At 42.7% G+C, this 19,044-nt stretch overlaps 1 protein-coding gene across 1 annotated transcript; it reads right to left on the bottom strand.

Moving 5' to 3' along the window:
* Positions 1-1,719: 1,719 nt before the first annotated feature.
* BLMH (bleomycin hydrolase) lies at positions 1,720-18,554 on the bottom strand. Its single transcript, XM_080357044.1, has 12 exons — positions 18,473-18,554; positions 18,016-18,213; positions 17,209-17,318; positions 16,434-16,575; positions 15,453-15,541; positions 14,053-14,145; positions 10,566-10,721; positions 9,916-10,074; positions 9,746-9,813; positions 9,259-9,376; positions 6,818-6,887; positions 1,720-2,644 (listed from the first exon to the last, which is right to left on the bottom strand). The coding sequence occupies exons 1-12, from the start codon at positions 18,483-18,485 to the stop codon at positions 2,493-2,495; spliced, it is 1,368 nt and encodes a 455-aa protein (XP_080213170.1). The 5' UTR covers positions 18,486-18,554; the 3' UTR covers positions 1,720-2,492.
* Between the last annotated feature and the right edge of the window lie 490 nt (positions 18,555-19,044).

The following is a 19,044-nucleotide window of genomic DNA, read 5'->3' as shown; positions in this document are numbered from 1 at the left end:
AGGAGAGATCATCTGCCTGTCCTGAGCCACAGAAAAGGATCAGAGCATTGAACGTGGAGTCTGTTAGATCAGGAATACACACTGCAAAGGCACTTTGTAGTGTTGCTCATGACCATTGCTACTAGAAAAGGAGAGTTGAGAGCAACAGCTGTTTGCTCCTGTACCGTCACAGCTCTTGAAACCATAGAAAACCTTTTGACACAAGTCCAGGGTAATATGAGCTGAACTTTACCAGAAGGGAATCAAATAATGGTATCGCTGTGCTGCCAAGATGCATTCTGTACACCTCCAGAACAGCTTTGCTACCTCTGCAGGAGATATTGCAAAGGGCACAGATTCTTCAAACAACATTCGAGGGCAGCACCGACCACCTCCTGCTGCTGTTCCACACCAGATTCCTTTATTTAACCAGCACTCCTGCCCACTTCAGGAAATGTTAATCACAGCAGGTTGAATCATCTTTGATGACTTCTAGACAAATCCTAATCTGGATTTAGTTTAGCAGGCAACACAGACATGATTGAGCTTGGCATTTTTAATACACGTTCATATGCACATACATACACACAGTTGAATAACTAGCAGAAGATACACGTTCATAATCGTGTAATAACTTCCTACCTCTGTAGCCCAAATGGAAGAAAAGTCAAACCAAGTTGTGGAGAACCACGGCCATACCAAACATCCTTTTCTTACTTGCTCTTGACTTATACAGCATCTGCTAGCTATGGCAGCTGGCAGTCGTGTTGCAGTGTGGCTATTTACCCTCACCCTCTTATTTGCCTATGACTAAATCCAGTAACAAACAGGCAAATTGTCAGGGGACACAAAGCCCACCACTTAGGCATGATTTAAATCAAAATATTAGTAACAGGCTTGAACTCTGAGTGCCTGTAGCACAGGAGATACTATGTTTGTGTTTCTTTGTTCAGCAGTGTCACAGAGGCACCCCAAAAGTCCCTTTAGACAGGCAATAAGCTCCAAACAGACTCTAACCAGAACTGTTTAGCAGAAAGCCAGCTAGAAAGGGGTTTATCAAAAAATACTCAGCACCCCAACACTGATTCCAGTTGCTCAGTTACTACACAGCTGATTCCAACTCGAGGGATCAGATCACAAAGCTCTAGGGTGATGATTTAATGTGCATCTTCTCACTCTTTCACAAAGCGAGGATTCTCAGGGATACCCGGATCACTTACCAGTTGGGTGAGGTGTCTCAGTCCTCAAGGAACATTCCTTGCTGGCCAGTGTGAGGAGAAGCAGCTTCCACTGCAGACTTGCTGCTCCAAGGAGACCAGTTCAATGGGGTCTCCAGCAGCTCCATTTACACCCTGGTTCAATCTGAGATGGGGTCATTTGTGGTCAGTGGTCCAGAAACTCACTCAGCCCACGTTCCATGAGTCAATGGCCCTGTCTGTGGATGACAGGGCCTTGTGCACAACCATAGTGGTCTATCAGCCTACAAGTTCATTGCTTTTTTTGGGGAAAAGGGATACTTGCAGTAGATGCAAACCCCAGTAAGAGGAGCATCTTTGACTACTGAGTCCATAGAGCAGCACATTCCCCTGATTTGTTCCCATTCTGGCGCAGTTTGTTTGTGGGTCACTAACATCCTTCCATGTCAGTTACAGGAGGCTCATTTAAAAAAGACAACAGAACTGGAACAGTCACTTTAGAAAGTGTTTATTCAAAAGCTTCATAGCACCATCTTGGGTTTTTTTTAAAACATCCAAATAAAATGCAGCAATTAAAACGTTTTTTCCTGTTGAGCATGACACTAACTCCACCTGTGAACATACTTATGGTTGTTCTTGCTGATGGAACTGAAAAATAGCGCTCCTGTGCACACAGACATAGCACCAGGCCTTGATATGGATTATCCAGCCCTAGCTCAATAATGGAAGAATAAAACCAACTGGAAACCCCAAGGAAACAATTCAACCGGAAAATTTTCTACAGGTAATTTTTAGCAGTTTCAATTCTTATGTCCCCTCCAAAACTTCAGCAAAACTAAAAATGTGAATATATAAAATACTTTGGGCATTATTATGGTACGAGTCAGATCATGGATAGTTAATTCATGAGTATCTTGATGTATTTGTTCTAACAATCACCTAGCTGTTAATTCTAGAGGGCCTTTTAAGGCCAGCTTTTCTAGGGAAAACACTGGTCAAAATAACTCTACTGTTACTATGCTGATTGTTATTAAAAATGTAAAGGTAAAAATCAAAACCTGCCATTGACAGCACTTAATACATTTTCATTATGAGTTTTTTCCTTATCCCTTTTTAGTTTTGCGGAGCAGCCTGTCTGAGAGCTTTATTCAGCCAGTCAGTAAAGCGCTATTTCCCAAAGGTCTTTAACTTACATTTCAGGAGTACGGACCATGCTGAGTGCCTGGTCACATTAGCATTTGGCTATGGCTTCCGACCACTGGAATTCTCTATTGCATCTACTTCTGGTTGACCATTAAGAGGCAAATATGCTGTAATTCACTTGGCTAAAGCCCCCATAGGGTCCCAGGCTGGCAAAACGATGGGTTCCTGCTGCATCACTGCCAAGATGTCATCCGGTACATGCTTCTTATCCACCACAACTTCGTACACGTACTCAGAAAACCAGTCATCGGTCATGATCAGGTAACCTGGAGTGAAAACAGTTCATTACAACACAATCATTACCAGGACAGTGGAGCAGCCACATATACAAGTTTCACCTGTGAATGCAGCATTGAACAGGACTTCGTCATACTTTGTATCTCAAGATCAATCAAACTAACATATAGGCTAATTGGATGTGCTTCATGTGCACTGAGAGACCAAGAAGCCTGTTAGGAAAATCAAGACCCACGATATCCATCATCTACACTTCCTCTGTTAAAGCAGCATTGAGAATACCCAAGTGAGTGACAACACCTTAAAGCAGTTAAGGCAGAATGTAAAGTTATGCGTGTGACTTTACAAGTTCCAGGATTTTGTTAAGATAAAGCAAATTTTCCAGGTGAATATCCAAACCAGCTTCGGCTTCAGAAAACATTTAGTTCTTGCGGTAAGAGGAAGCCATCTGCTCTCCTCAAATGTAAAGCCATCTAAACCACACCTTGCTGAACTAAATCTTAGTTTTCTCCCTTAATATAATTAATACAGAGAATTTCAGTGAACAGGCTTTGAACTGGGGGAAGGGGAGTGGAAATCACATTTAGAGTATCACAGGTGTGAGCAGAAAGCTGTCATTGGAGGCAAACTATTCAAGGTGAACTGAAAATAAGAGTGGCTGGGAGAAAGCATTTAGAAGACAGATGAGAAGGCTTTATGTAATAAAGTTCCTCATGTCCTTATACAGTATCATCACACAATCAAATGAAACAAGAAAATGTCCAAAGAATATGGACAATAAATGCATCTATCTACACCATCTTGTTTCTAAAGCAAGAGATCAGATAATTCCCATAAATTAAAAACCCTATCAATTGTAATCCAAGCTAGAAGCCATTTTGGAAACTCTGCCAAAGGGAGCTGCCTTGATTATTCTCTCCCCAGGATATGAGTTCTTGGGACACACAAAAACCTCTCACTCCCAAGAGCCAACAAGTAATTGCACCCTGAGAGGATAATGAACTGTGCTGCTGACATCCTGTATCTCGGAGCTTGACAGCGCTGATTAGGATCACGGCGTCTGAACGAGAAGGAAGCGTCAAGCAGAACTTCAGACCATGCAAATAAGGTCACTCTTTGAGAAGGCCCGTGCCCACCGGCACAATGAGAGCCCTTATCAATTTCTTCATTAAAAAGAGACATTATACACAGCAATACATCTACCTATGAGCCTGCCAGCCAGGTAACAGGAGTGAAAAAGGAACAGAGAAGTTTATTGCATTTCTGTGCAGGGTACACAGAGTTTTACCTTGGGTAATTTATATATTGCTTCTACTCACACCATTTGTGTGTTAAGGTCAGAATATGGAAAAACTGGGAACAGCATCATCGTGTTGTAACAGAACACAGCACCTGACCGCAAAACCGCACTCCTCCGTGTAAGAGGCTGGTCCTCATTTCTCTACCTTACCCTAAGGAAAACCTGAAAATGCAGCATTTGAAAACTGCTGAGCTGGTGGGTCAGGGGTGAGGGGCCTGGGAGTTATTGCCCAACGCAGGATTTGGGCACCTGAAAATAAAGACCATGAAAGTTTCCAAAGGACCTGGGTACAAGCCACTCTGTGCTTGTGCCATAACTCCTCCACATGGAGAACCAACTAACAGTCTCTTTCATAGTGTGTTCATAGGATTATATATATATACACATATATAGACACTAAATATCTGCAGTTAAATCCTTGAAACACGAAGAGTATGTATGCAACAGCCAGCACAAGAAACTAAAGTCAAAAGGGAGCTGGAGATGTATCACAAGAAAGCTCTTTTCCTGCCAAAACAAGCAGATGGACCCCTATCAAATGGATGTGATAACGTGATTTAGTGTTCCCCTCTTGCTTGCTTTTAAAAAAAGATATCCGATGGGATAAGGCGGGTTCACAGTTGGGTAATGATGTACTGTGTCTCCAGAACAAAAGAGTAAGCAGAATAATTAAACTTGCCTGCACGGCTGACAAAGTGCCAGTAAGACACAAAGGAAATATTTGACTGGGAAGTGACTTTTTTTACTTCAAAAAAAACAACCAATGTTTGTCAGCAGCTGTGTCCATTCCTTGAGGGAAACCAGACATGATTCCAAGAAACACTTTTACAACAGATATGAATATAATTACTACATATTTAGGGGAGGCAATGCCATTCCCAGGGCCTCCCTTTCTCCAGTACAAGCACTATCACAAGAATTCAGTTCTGCCCATTCCACGCAGTGTGAGCAACAAACTGCATCCCACGATACCCAAACCAGGAGTCACGGTCCTGGCCATTCTGCACCACGCAAGTCTGGGGAAACGGGAATTATGTGGCACATCGGACTGTGCTCAGAGCAAAGCAAGAGGGACCCCGTGTGAAAAAACACTTTGATTTCCTACCAACAATAAGTCATTTGTTTGATTGGTTTTTAATGAGTGAAAGTCTATTCCCTGGTGTTCTGTTGTAGGCTGTGCCCTTCATCAAGCTGTCCAAGAAATAATGGAGTTGGGGATTACTTGTATCCCCCACACCCAACTGGGCCCCAACTGGGATGTGCCAAGTTTAACATCACTCTTGGCCGCCTCTTCAGTGATGTGGATTCTGGGTCTCAGCACTGGACTTACCCAAGTCCTTAACAAGGCAGATAAGATAAAAACACAACAAAAAGCCCACAACACGGCCAGACAGACTCAGTGGCACAGCAGGACAGACGGCAAATCCTCACCCTCCTACACCAGCTGGTACTGGACACTGAAGAGTAAAAGAGCAGGGCAGGAAGGGGATAGAACCTGCCAAGTTACCTCTTGTAACTTTGGGAATGAGCTCTGAAGGATACGGCCATTTGCGTTTAGCTCAACAGTGGGTGGTTTGGTTATACCTAAGAAAATCATTCAGGGAATCACCTCCCTGAAAAAGTAGTCAAATAAAAGTCAAGCTTCATAGTTCTGATGGGGTTTTCTGTCAAGGCGCTTCTCCAGGAAACTCCCCAACCAAAACAAACCCCAGATAGTGAGCAAGACTCTCCAGGGACCACGGCCTCCACCAGAGCACCACAGATAAGGGGCAGTGACTCACCCAGAAGAGTTCACATAGATGGCATGCACACAACTCATGTGTACAAGGGTTTATCCAAGTCCCTCTGGGGTCCTGTTACATTTCAAGGGAACAACTAGCTCCTCTTAAATGGCTCCAGAAGAATTTAATCTTGAAAAGTGAACCCATATTTAGAAAAGAGCTAATGTCTAAGGAAGGTAAACTGTTACAGCAAGCCAAGTAAGCTGGCAAACAAGTTCAAAGTAAAACTCCAAGGCTAGGTGACTGGCTTCATTTAGTGTTATTTCTAACTTAGCCTGAGGCACAATATCTCTTTCATTTCTAGTTGCTGTAGCTTTTTATTTTGGATTCCATGTCCAAAGTGAAGAAAGCCAAGAGCACAGCAGGTCTCCACATGCATCAATCACAGCTCAGCAGCTCCATGGGACCATTCACTGACGCTCTGTCCCTGTCACAGCAGCACAGAACAGCCACTGCTCCGTCACGGCTCAGCAGGTACAACGGCTACTAGCGGTGTCAGGCTTCTGTCTGCCGCACTGCCCTTGGGGAGCAGAAGCCGGTATCCTGAAATTGAGCCCAGTTTTTCTCGAGTTCTAATACAGAACAAGTCTGAATCTTGGCCAAGAGCATATACGGCTACACAGTCAAAGGTGTTGACAGACACCTATTAACTTCAGGGCTCGGAGCACTAACCAAAGTCCATGCTCAGTGGTTGTAAAGCGAGCTGAATAAAGGCGCTTCCTTCCTGGACACTTTACCACTAGTAGCATCTAACATCAAACCAACTATCTGGAGTGTCTCAAAACAGTGTTCTGATAATAAGAGCACAACTAACCAGGCATTTTAGTATATTATCTATTATACATAAAGCTGCCTCACAAGATTATTTATTTGGTTTTGGAGACAAGTTTTGATGTTACTTTTTAGTATTGATTAGCCTTCTTAAACTAACATTTCAAAGTACATTTTACTACTGTCCCATTGAGCCTTGAAGGTAGAAAATAAACATACTGTCATTGTTATGTCAAGATTAAATAGCTATTGAACTACTTAGCTGTGAGTGTCTATAGCCAACTCAGAACAGACACTACTGCAAAACCACAAGTTCAGTTTTCTATTCCCGTGACTAGAAATCACTTTACCTTTATTACCACGGTCTTCACCCCAGGAGTTTTCCACTCTCCATTTTTCAAATGCATCTTCTTGCCCATCCTGTGACAGAACAAGTCAATGGCTGTTTAGTAGTGAAGTCTAAATCCAGCACCAGCAAAACACAGAGCTCCACTCCCAAAAGTCTACAGGCACTGGCAAGTTTCAGACAACTGTTTCTTGCTAATTGTTGGAGAAATGCAATTTTTTAAAATACTTGTCTATCTACTTACATAAAGTATGAGGAAATGTGGCCAAGAAGAGAGCTTGCAATAAATATTTTAAGCAGGAAGCTTAAGTTTAACTAAATTCAAGTTTGGACTTAAACGACTTGACAGAATTTAAGCAGTCTCCTCTATCACCTGTCAGGACTTTGGGCCTTCTGAAACACAGAATGGACAACTGGCTTGAACCAGGAATCAGAGGGAAGGAACATGGACAGTGAAGCAACTGTCATTAATAATTTAGAACAGTGTTAATAAGAGCAAGTGCAAGCACTCAGCGGATCTGAAGGATACAGCTCCAAGCCTGGTGCTTTGACAGATACACAAGGCTCCTAATTAGCATGAAGTAATTGACTTTATGTCCAGCAGTATTTTAGCCTGCATTGTGTGTACCTGAACCTGGTTCAAATCCACTGAGTACATAAGAGCACTGAAAACAACTTGGCGTGCTCGCTGTGCCAAAGCAAACTGTTGCTTCCGTCGAGCAGCCTCTCCGAAGGAAACAGCAGGTCCCTCGAGGAACCAAAGAATGGTTATTCTTTCACTACTGAAATATTTTTAAATACAAAAAAATAACATGCAAAACACCCTATAAATGCATTTTTAATATGCAATGGAATATTGTTGTATTGCTTCTATTCTCACTTTAAAAAAATATAGGACAGTCGTTAAAATAAGACACTTGAGAGTCACCAGACTAGAGATAAGTCAACTCTCGATGCTTTCAGACAGAAATCAGGATAAATGTTTTCATGTACATTAAGTTTTTAACCAAAAGGTGCATTTAATCCACATCAGTTTTTCATGTTGTAAAATTGTAATAGGATTTTTTAAATCTTCAAAGTCTTTTTATAAAGTAGGTAAATCCAAAATATTACATTTTACAACTCAGTTTATCAAAGCTGCTTTAGATTAAGTTAAGGTTTAATATAAGACAACATGTTCAAATAAAAAGTAGAAACAACTTAGTCCATTTTGAATGTGGAAAAGCCTCTAAACGCTGAACTTGTCTAGGAGAATTTCTTTTAAACAATCTTTTGATTTTAGATTTACCATCCATTTACACACATTCTTTATCAAGTCACATTTTATGTAGCTACACATTTAAGTGCGCAAATGAATGAACTTAAAGATATAGACCACAGACTATAGCAGCCAGTGAAGTGCAGCCAGTAACTGGCTACAATCAATACAAACAAACACTTAGCTGTGAATAGATAAATAGGCTTTAAACACCAGAAAGGCATCGTTTTCAATTTTTAACAAGAAATATTTTTTTAGAGATGTGTTCATGCAATCTGACACACAAAACAGAACTGGTAAGAGCCCAGAACATAGAATACAACAGGAAAAGTTACACTGAATTGTAAAATGTAACTCGGGAAAATTCTTATGACTCAGCAATCCCATCTCAAGTCCTCAAACTTAAGAGCTCAGACTTTTTCAGTTCTATACAAGCTGTTATTTCTCCAGCCAAGGTCATGTTGGACAGGAAGGGATCACTTCAAAGAACCTTTAATAGTGACAACTTCTGGAAATAAATGGAAAACATAACACTGAAAATTTACAGCTTGAGGTTATCTGCATAGTTCTTTTTACTTCATATGTGCTTTGTTATACTGCCAGGAGCAGATTTAGTTGTGGATTCATCTGTTTGCCACAGAGCTATTTTGGACACCATTTTCCTCTCCTAATTACAAGCAGGTCAGAGGGGTCACATGCCGGCGAGCTGCAGGAGGCGAACACTGCTGCAAAGAACACTGCTGCAAAGTGCCTCCTGCCGGTGTTTTAACAGAAGGAGCTCCATGCTGTAAAATACAGACTGGACTAACCCATAGTAGAAAATACTTGCTGCAATACTGAGTGTCTTGCTCAGCATGATGCATCAAAATCTGTATTTAAAAATTAGTTAATACAGGTCTTCTGATATCTTGAAAATAGAAGCTGACTTTCTCCTATAAAAGTTGGTGGGCAGGAGAGAAACCCTTGACTTGTCCGAAATTCTCGCCTCCTTTTTAAATATTTATAGTTCCGAACGCTCAGATAAACAATGCAGGGAGAATAGACAACCTAGGCCTTGTGTTGCGACACACAGGCTGAGCTCCAGCATTAGAGCTTACACACTGCGAGCGAGCCCAGAGTACAAACGAGCTGCCAGGATATTCAAATACATCCGTGCAAACATCAGCACTCCAGAAGGGACACTGTACCTTCTCGGTCACAGCAGTCAGGACCATGGCATGGGTCATCAGGGATTCTCCAAAGATTAACCGTTCTGCTTTGTTCATGTTCTTCACAGAAACACCGAACACCAGCTCATGGTTATATCTGTTAGAAAGCCACATAAGCAACATCAAAAAGGGCACAGAATTCTCACTAGTAAATCAGAGCATCTGTAGACTGTGCTGTCCCAGGAGCCAGTGCACAGATGTACAAATTCAACTATTTTTAGTGTCAGAACTGATCCCTTTAGGAGTTTTTTGCCAAATACCAGACAATTCAAATAAATAAGAATATTTAACAACCGCATGTAGCGCATCTTTAAATGATTCAAATTTTAGCTAACGATTTCTCTTGCTGCTGAATTACTTTAATATAGTCTTTTGGGATATTAATCTAGTCTGTACAAATTAGTTCATTAAACAGTGATATCCTAGCCAAGTATCTCAAATGCTATTGTTTTGACTTTCTACTTACATATTCAAGTCATTGATTCCCAGCTTGCCATAGAAGTGCTTTGCAACATCACAGCCAAACCACACAGCCTACAAATAAAAGGCAGAATCACACCTAGGCCATATCCCAGTGAGTTTTACATCACAAGAGGTAAAACTCTCATGCCACCCATGAAGAGAAACCAAACCAACCTCGCCATCCTTAATAGATGCTGCTGCTAGTTTTTTCAAGACATCAACAGGCTGGTTGTTATAGAGGGTTTTCCTCCCTCCTACCATGTTGCCCAGGTACTCCACTGTGTACAGCCTGTTGTACGGGTTCTGAGGTCGAGGATCATTCACTAGACAAACCTGCCAAAAACCAAGATGTCATAAATTAAGGTGCAACTTAACTGAAATCTTTTGAAGTGAATCTAGATGGATTTCTGAGAATTGTTTTTGTCCCAGCCAGCAGTCTCTCCCATCAGCAAACAAACCCTTGGCTGAAATACCAGGTTTAAGGTTTTAAGTTCACCTCATAACTGTGGCATAGCAGCTTTGCATGTTATTCCTGCTCTCTAATGGCATCTTGTGACTGATTTAATTGTTACATATTCTATCATTACAAAATGACATAGAGGTGCAATGCAAGATCATGGTTAATTGAAGGGTAGAGCACAAACAGGAGAATAAACCCAGGGCCACCTGTGGCTTGTGCAAGCAGCACCTGTCACACATGGTGCAGTTACAGGGGCAACAGTGGAAAATAAGTGGCTTAGTAGGAAAAAAAGACAAACAAGAATCACACAAAACCAAACAACAACAACAGATCTTGGGAAGCTACTGCCTTTCAGCAGCCCAACCTTGTCCTCCATGTTGAAGTAAGGCTTCACATGCTCATTGTAGAACTGGACGGGTGTCATCGGCCCGTACTTGTGGTAGGTCTTCTCCTTATCCCGGAACTCCCAGCAGAATGTCTCCGGAGGGTTGCCCAGGCAAGTACTCACTATTCTGAATACCTGCCCAGAGAAGCAAACAGCTGTGAACTTGCCAAAACACATGGGGCTGCCTCTCCTACCACAGCGATGCCATCAGTGAATTGATTTCTCCATGTGAGACCCAGCTGGAGAAATGGGATCTTAACATCCACCTTTGAAGAACACAAACATACACATGTGAATTATTTGCATTCAGCTCTGGAAATCTAGGAGTTTCAACAGCTCAAAACTAATCTGAAAGGCCACAGGAAAAAAAATGTCTCTCCATTCTCACACTCCATATTCTCAGATAAATCATCAGGCAAAACAAAAGCTTAAGGTTGAACACAAATCCCAGCTTATCATAGGAAAGCAGCAGCCAAAAGCAAAAGCCAATACACCACCTGGTCTCATTCCAACATTTAAGTAATTCTGAAGCTCCTCCAACAAGATACTTTTCCAGTGCAAGAGAAACTTCAAATTGATTCTAGAAAGGTTTAAGCATTTGGCACATGCAGAGACAAACCTGACCTTATAATGTACATACAGCAAAGCATTTTATCCCAGTGTTTCCCCTGTACTAATCCCTTTTTTTTCCCCTGTAATATGCATTTGAATTTCAAAAGCCTATAAAAAAATCTTCTGACCTGTTTTAATACTTTTAACAATGTCTTGGTTTAGGGTTGAGCTGGCAGGTTCTGTAATTTAATTCAGGACTCCTGCTTGCTGACTGTGACATCCTTCACAGCTGACAGCATTCTATTGATTTTAGCACAAAAAGTTGACCAGATTTCAAGTCATCAGCTTCCCTATACATCAGAATATGAATCAGCACTTAAAAATCACTACTGTACTTTCTCACAGGGCTGATCATAAACTGCACCAACTCATAGGCAGTGTAACCAGATGACTGTCTGTAGGAATATTTAGAAGGACCTGCCACAGGTACTACAGAGACAGCAAACTGAATTGTATTTAAATAGGTGTGAATCTGTTTTACTTCAGCTAACACTGGTCTGCTTCAGCTCTGTCCACGTCCTGAGCACAAGTCTTATTTGCAAGGAACCAAGAGGTTATTCAAAATAAGGAGAGTCAAATCTCAGCTGCACCTTTTGCATGGACACCCAAGGCCTGTGGTTTGCACCAGCTCTCCAGGGCTCTCAGCCTTCACACTTTCCTCTCCGCAGATTTCCACAGGGATGGATACACCACCTTCCCCAGAGCTGACTTGCTCTTTCTGGAGCCAGTTGAGCTGATTCACATGTATCCCAAGGCTCCGTAAGAACCAGTTTTGTGCTAAATCGCACTTTGTGCTGACGGCAAAAGCAATGCAATGTTCATGCTAAGTGACACTATTTAGCTGTGAACAAAATACAAATAAAGGTGTTCTTGCTCCAAGCAGTTTAAGAAAACAAGTGAAGAGATTAATTACAGGTTGAAACAAGGGTGTGGGCTTAATGCTCTTACTGGAGGAACTCACACATTAATTTCTCAATAAATACGCTAAAGAGCAAATGTAAATTCCTAAGCTACTATAAATATTTAATTTTGCACAAACAGCACAAAAGGGAGCATTTGCTGTAGCTACACCCACATTACCTCTGATAACCCCAAGTGGCAAGAGGTGAGGCCACAAAAACAAAATAAGCAAGAAAGGTGCTTAAAAGGAGAGAAACGAGCAGGCGGCCTCCAGCCAGAGGAAGGAAAGTGATGGAGACACAAGTCTCAAGTTCAGAGGCAGCAGAGCCTGGGAAGGGCCCCCCTCAATTGTTTTGTCACCACACCCATCATGGGTCATCTCTCAGTATCTCACAAGCTTCCCCTATCAATAAATAAAATAAGGAGACATCTTTAAACTAAAAAGTGATCTATATCACTCTAGTGACAACCAGAACCAAGATAAGGCAAAGCCATACTGGCCTACGCTAAAAACCAAAAGGAGGGCAAAAGGACATTCCTGATAAGGAAGAGTGTACAAAGAACAGTAAAGGAATATAAATTCAATCACATGCACCACACTGATTTCAACTTCTGACCTGCTATGCACTGGTTTGATAAGAAGAATGTTTATACAGTTCTGGAGTGAATATTTAATCTTGTGTTCCAGTACGACTGCCCCATTTTAGTGAAAGCGCTGCCTCCCTGCATGAGCAAACCAAGACTTGCTATGTGAATAAAACTTAACAGAACTGAACCAAGTTCTGCTTTGCACATACAAAAATAGATGCAATACCACTGGTATACATATAAACACATGAAATAAAAGAGCAGTCTCTAACCTCTAAAACTAAGTGGTTTTAAAGTATCCAAGATGGGTGCAATTGCACGTTTCAACTATAATGTTTCTTGAACGTAAATCCACTTAAGTTGCAAAGCACCACAAGAAGAAATACTGTTAACTTGAGAGATCAATACTTGTATTTAGTTGAACTGCCTGAAGCTTTACAGGAATATCCCAAGATAGATTCTGCCTAAAACTGATGTTTACTGGATTGCAGAAAAAACATATAACAAAATTGATTTCTTGAGTCACCTAAAGACAGACATGGAAACCACTGTGTCACTTTGCATTGTATGTTTGAGAAACAAATGAAATATGTACTTTTAAAAAAAATGGATGCACTTTCTCATACTAAAACAGCCTGAACTTTCAAAGTTGCTTTTGGGTATTGTAGGAGGACTAGTGACTAAGAAAAATGGCACACACCACTGTCACATTCAGTGTGAACAGACAGAGGGTCAGCCCCACACACACAGGGCACACTGTAGACTTGTTGACTGATTATCTTGCTAGAGTTCATTCACGCAGCCAGAACCTGAGGCTGTGATCCCTTCCCCTGCTGCCCCCAGCACCAGGCCACAGCTGGATTCAGCCCTGTGTTACCCTCACATCTTTTCCATTACACAGGACCCCTTTCATTGTTCTTTTCCGCTCTCTTGTGGGGAATTTCTGCAACAACACTTGCGCTGTATGATTTCACATTCAAGCCACCGGAATGCAATTTTCAACCTGCCTCCTTCCTATTTTTTAATAAAAGCCTTACAGGCCACTATTTCAATTTCTCTTGAGATACAAAATGCTGCTTTCCTACAGAAAGGGGCCAATGTCTCCATAAAATATAGTTCTGGAATCTATAAATTCAAGATTTGTCTGGAAGCATTAGAAAAATTCAGGATGACATAAGCAACATGCCACTTCAACACCATTCACTTGAACACCTCCAAGCCTGTTGCCATACAAAACATTCCTGGTTCAACAAACAAAAGGCACTTGTTTTGGCTGATCCAATAGCTACAGGGCAATACTAAGCAACAAATCTCATCCATTCTGGCCTCATGTTCCAAGAAGATTCATCTCACACTATATATTTACCTCTTCTATCATAGTGTCCATCGCACAACAAAGTTCTGCTTTGTTTGTTCCAGTTTCCACCATATTTCTTAGCCGCAAACAGTATTCTCTCATCTGTTTAAAAAGAAAGTCATTTTACTACAAGAGTATGAAAGGTGTCACCTCATCAAGTTTTAAGACTCCCTATCTGGTTGTTTCCAGCACCTATTTTTCTCTTCATAATGCATTTTGAAAATGAGAACAAAATCCCTTTCAGAAGCCTTTGTTAGATATTCTTAAAAAAAATAAAGACAATTGAATTATTTAAAAGATCACCAAAAATTAATCAGAAATTAATAAATAGGTGTAACTCTGTTTTCCAAGCACTGATTTTAAGCTTACAGCCATTATCTTATAAGGCTTGATTTCCCTGGGTTCTGTAACTGCAGCATGCCGCAACATTCATACGCATTACCGCCTCTGTGACTCACAGAGAACAGACTGGCTCCATACTGTAAAATTTATTTTGCAATTCTAATGCATAATTGATCTCTTGGTTGGTAAAAAGAACAGTGCGTTTCTCCACGGCCCACAGAGCTGCAGGACGAGCAGCACACGCTTCCCATTACTGTCACCATCCATAAGGCCGGGAGCAGTGAGTGGCGCTCCCATAAGACCAGCTGGTTTGCGATGTTCAAGACGAGAATAACATTAACACCCATCATTGTGTCTGAGCTCATTTAAGCGCATATTCTACATTTTTCATGTGGACTTTAGCAGGCAATTTTCCATGAGCATGTATCATATGAACTGGAAAAAAATAATCAAAGCCCACTAAAATTACCAACATGCTAATTGCCTTTTTATCTGGCTACCTCCACTAGCACCTTCCCAGATTAGTTCATTTCTGTAGTTCAGGGAGCAAGCTTACACCTTCCTTCAGACACAGCTGCACAATTTTATACTGAAAACGGATTTTTAAAATTCAGTGTTCTGAAAACGCCTCTCTTTTTCTTTTTTATTTGAATTTGGCAGTAATCTCTAGAAACCTTGGCATACTGGTAGATGAAATACTGAGAGGGTGGAAAAAAGTCACCTAGATGCCAAGTGTTAGTTTTGCAGAAATAGACTTAATCAGCCACACATCAAGAATTAACTTCTTGGAAATTCGAGGATTAGGAACAATCACTATGAAAATCATGTGAGGTGCTTTCAAGCTCCTGAAGCCCAGCCATGGGCATCCTGCACAAACACACCCGCCTGTCCCATGTTTTGAGATGAACTGAATTTGTGAGACTTCAGGCTGCTTTTTGAATAAAAGCAAGTTAGGTTGCTGAGATGCACTTAATACCATGGTCAATGAAGAGAAATTAAGGTGGCAAGAACACTTGGAACAGGCTGATTCCCCTCCCCTTAATTATATCACTTAAATCAATTTTTACCTTATGATTCAAGATCTCATTCATCCTCCTAGTAGCCTCTGTGGTATGAGACTCCGGGAAGTATTTCTTGGGGACAACACCATACTTTTCTAAAAGCAAGTAATAAAGCTATGGGTTAACAACTGTCTTCCTGACACAGTAGCTGCTAGTGCTTCCACTTACACCCATGTAAAAGCTAAATATCGTTGGGTTTGTGTAGAGATAAGGCAAAGTCCCTTATTTAAGCTGCAATGTTGCAAGATGTAACAACAGCAACATCCAAAATTCTCTGCCCTGATTAAATATTTATAAGAATTCCATGGGAAAAAAAGTAACCTCCAGGCTTCAAAGAAACAAATCCCTTTTGTGATTGTAAACTTACATTATTGGCCTATTGATTTACAAAGGCATCACATTGTTTCACAACAAATGAAAACAAATGCCAGTATAATTCAGATACAGAGAATTATCTCCTTAATCAGCCCAAGGATGATCCCACTTACACGGGATCTTTGCAAGACCAGCATTGCCACATTCCACATCACTTCCCTCTCACTGATCCTGATACCATCTTTCTCCAGGCTGCAACTCTGTAGTTTTGCTTCTGCCTTGTAGACACACCCTGGTCTAGCAATATTTTTTCCTTACCACCTGCCCTACAAATTGTATACATGGATGTATAAACAGTACCACATCGATGACAGAAGTAAAAGGGGGTTGAACCTTTTTAGTAAATGAAAACTCTGGGGTATCTAATTACTTCCGTTGATCTGAGTTTCTATCATCAGCAATATGCAAGAGTGAAGATGCCACACAAGATTTAAGCCTAGTATTTATAACCTGGCATGAAAAAGGTCTTTGATTAATACAACATAGCGGCCAATGGTGTCATATTCCTTAGCAAACTTCCAAGTCTCAAACTCTATTTCCTCTTTGACGTAATTCCTCATCTCAAACCAGTCTGCAATTTCAGGAAGGGCTCTTAGTGACCAATTCTCTTACCGATAATGTTAACCAACATGTCCCACTGGCCACCATCATTTGTGGGGTTGGTGAGCAGGTACTGTATCAGTCTTCCCTCCACAGGCTCCTTTTTCTGAGCTGTTTCCACATAGGCATTTAAAAAGTAGTAACAACGTTCAACCTGGGATAGATGGGAAAAACAGATATTTTAAGTGTGACGCTGTACATTAATTAATTCCTGAGTTTTCAGTTCTTGCAAAGTCTTTACTAGATAAAGCCACCTTCTGTTCATCCACTGAAGTTCTTATTCTCCCTCCAGTATTCCAGGGTTTATGATATAATCTTATTTCTGTCACAGACCAAATATTTAGGAGTGAGTTAGAACGGAGCTTGTGGGTAGGGGAATAGGAAACGTGAAACAGGAGTTATGCAACAAAGCCTGGCCCAAACTAGTACTGGATTTTCTCTCTTTCCCTGCGCAGAATAAAGTGGGCACAGAGTTTGCAGATCAGTAGGTCACAAGCATGACTAAAAGCTCAGAGTTACAGTCATGTTTGCCCTAAACCTCCTTTGAGCAAATATGCACGACACTTGAAAAAAAGCCTTTTACTACTCCACACATTAACATTTTGACAGCTAATTTCTCAGCCTGGAAGTCTTCACTTTGCTTGACCCACATTTAAAATACATATTTAAATGATACATTTCCTATATGAATTGTTAAAATAGTCCAGCCTAAACAAAATTCTGTTCCAGTATTAATAGCTGATCACATAAGCTGTCCTAGCACAACCCCTGATCCGCACTACAGTACCTTATCCCAGAAAAAGAGATACGACTGGCTGAATTCAAACTCCTCGATGTTGTATTTCTTCATGAAAGGCAGACGCATTGCATTGAGACAGGAAAAGATCCAACATCTCCCTGAGGGGTAAACCCACAAGAATTAAAACTGGAGTGTTTAAGAGCTGCGTAAGACACTTTGTTTAAAACAGAAGATTTGTGGGGGGACTACAGTGGGTCTGTGGATTCCCTGATGGAGGGTATGGGAACAGAAAGTGACCTTTAAGACAAGAAGGGAGTAAAAGAGTATCTGGAGATATTAAGGTGCAACCATAAGAAAAAAAAAAGGAGTAAAAGAGTAACACTGACGATAGCAAAATTAGCCAATGATATGTTACTATCACAGCCTGCAACCAATAGCAAAAAGACACATGAGCTGGTAAAAACTACATAAAAAGGCATTTGTGGCAATAAATGGAGACTGCTGTTTGTACATGAGAACTTTGTCTATGTTGTTTGTCCATCTCAACTGCGACAAAGATTCACGACACCGTTCTGCCTCAAGCCTTTGGCCACCGGGATCATAAAACACCAAGAAGTTCATTATAAGCTCAGAATGTTTTACTGCAAATGCACATGTCTTGTGATACACAGAGGGAAAAACAGGCAAACGCTGGGAATCTAAAGGGTGTAATTAACTCAAGCGGATGCTCTGGGGATCCCGTTTTGCCAGGACTGGAAACAGCCACAGCTCCCAGCAGCACAATCACCACAACACCGTTCACCCCCCAACCCCCCCCAGCCCAGGGGCTGCTCCCCGGTCCCCAGAGCCCCTTACCGGAGTTCTTCTGGTTGGTGACGGGCTTGCCCTCGTTGGGCACGGCGTGCTGGAACACCTGCACCGTGTCCTGCACCACCTGCCGCTGCAGACACACCTCCAGCGGGTCGCTCACGGTCGCCACGTTCTGGGCCAGCACGAACTGCGGCTCGGCCCGCAGCCGCCGGGTGAAGGCCGCGGCCTTCTCGGTGCTCAGCCCTGGGGGCCGCGGGGCAGCCGTCACCGCCGGGGCCCCCAGTACCGACATCCCCCTCCGCCCCCCCCCCCAGCACCCGTTACCCCGGCAACCGCCTCCTCCCCCCGCCTCCCCGCATCGCTCAGGTAACGGAGCGTCTTCCCCCTCGCCCCCCGAGGTAATTCCGCATCCCCCCGCACCCGTTGTCCCGGTAACGTCCCCCCCTCACGGACAGGCCCCCCCCGCCCGTTGCCCCGGTAACCGCCGGGCCCCGCCCCTCACCGCGAGCATTCATGGCACAGGCGGCGCGAGCTCCCAAAGCGGAAAACGCCGCTCAACAACCGGGCCCAGGCGGAAGCGGCTCTTATAGCCCCGGCACCGGAAGCAGGAAGAGCGGCCCCCACGCAGCCCCCGGGGCGGAGTTCGGGGGGCGGGACTCGGCGCGGGGAAGGGGGCGGGGCTCGGACGGTTGCGCGCGTCACCGCCGCCGCGCGGGGGCGCCGGGGGCTCCGTGCGCTCATCCTCCCGGGACGCCGGTTCGAGAACGTTCAACGCCAAGAGGGAGAAGAGGTTGAACGTGTGCTAGATTGGTGCAGCCATATAAAACAGAGCATTTCACAGCACTGCAGAAAGACGTGTTTCTATTCCCGTGGCTGTCGCTGCTGATTTGAACGGCTGCTGCCTCCGCTGCCCGCAGGCCGGCTGTAGCGATTAGTCCCCGGGAAAGGAGGGAGCTGAGCCTGTATTTTGGTGGATTGGCGGAAGAATTGAAACGAAGAAGATCCCCAGGACCCTCTGACTCATGGAAATATGTGAACGTTCTGCGGCGCTGCTTGAGGTGGCCCCGAGGAGCT

This window comes from Nesoenas mayeri, assembly GCF_963082525.1.
Source record: "Nesoenas mayeri genome assembly, chromosome: 20".
In the NCBI taxonomy this organism is placed as follows: Eukaryota; Metazoa; Chordata; class Aves; order Columbiformes; family Columbidae; genus Nesoenas; species Nesoenas mayeri.
Note: the sequence above shows the minus strand (reverse complement) of the source record. Positions and strands in the feature narration are given on the sequence as shown.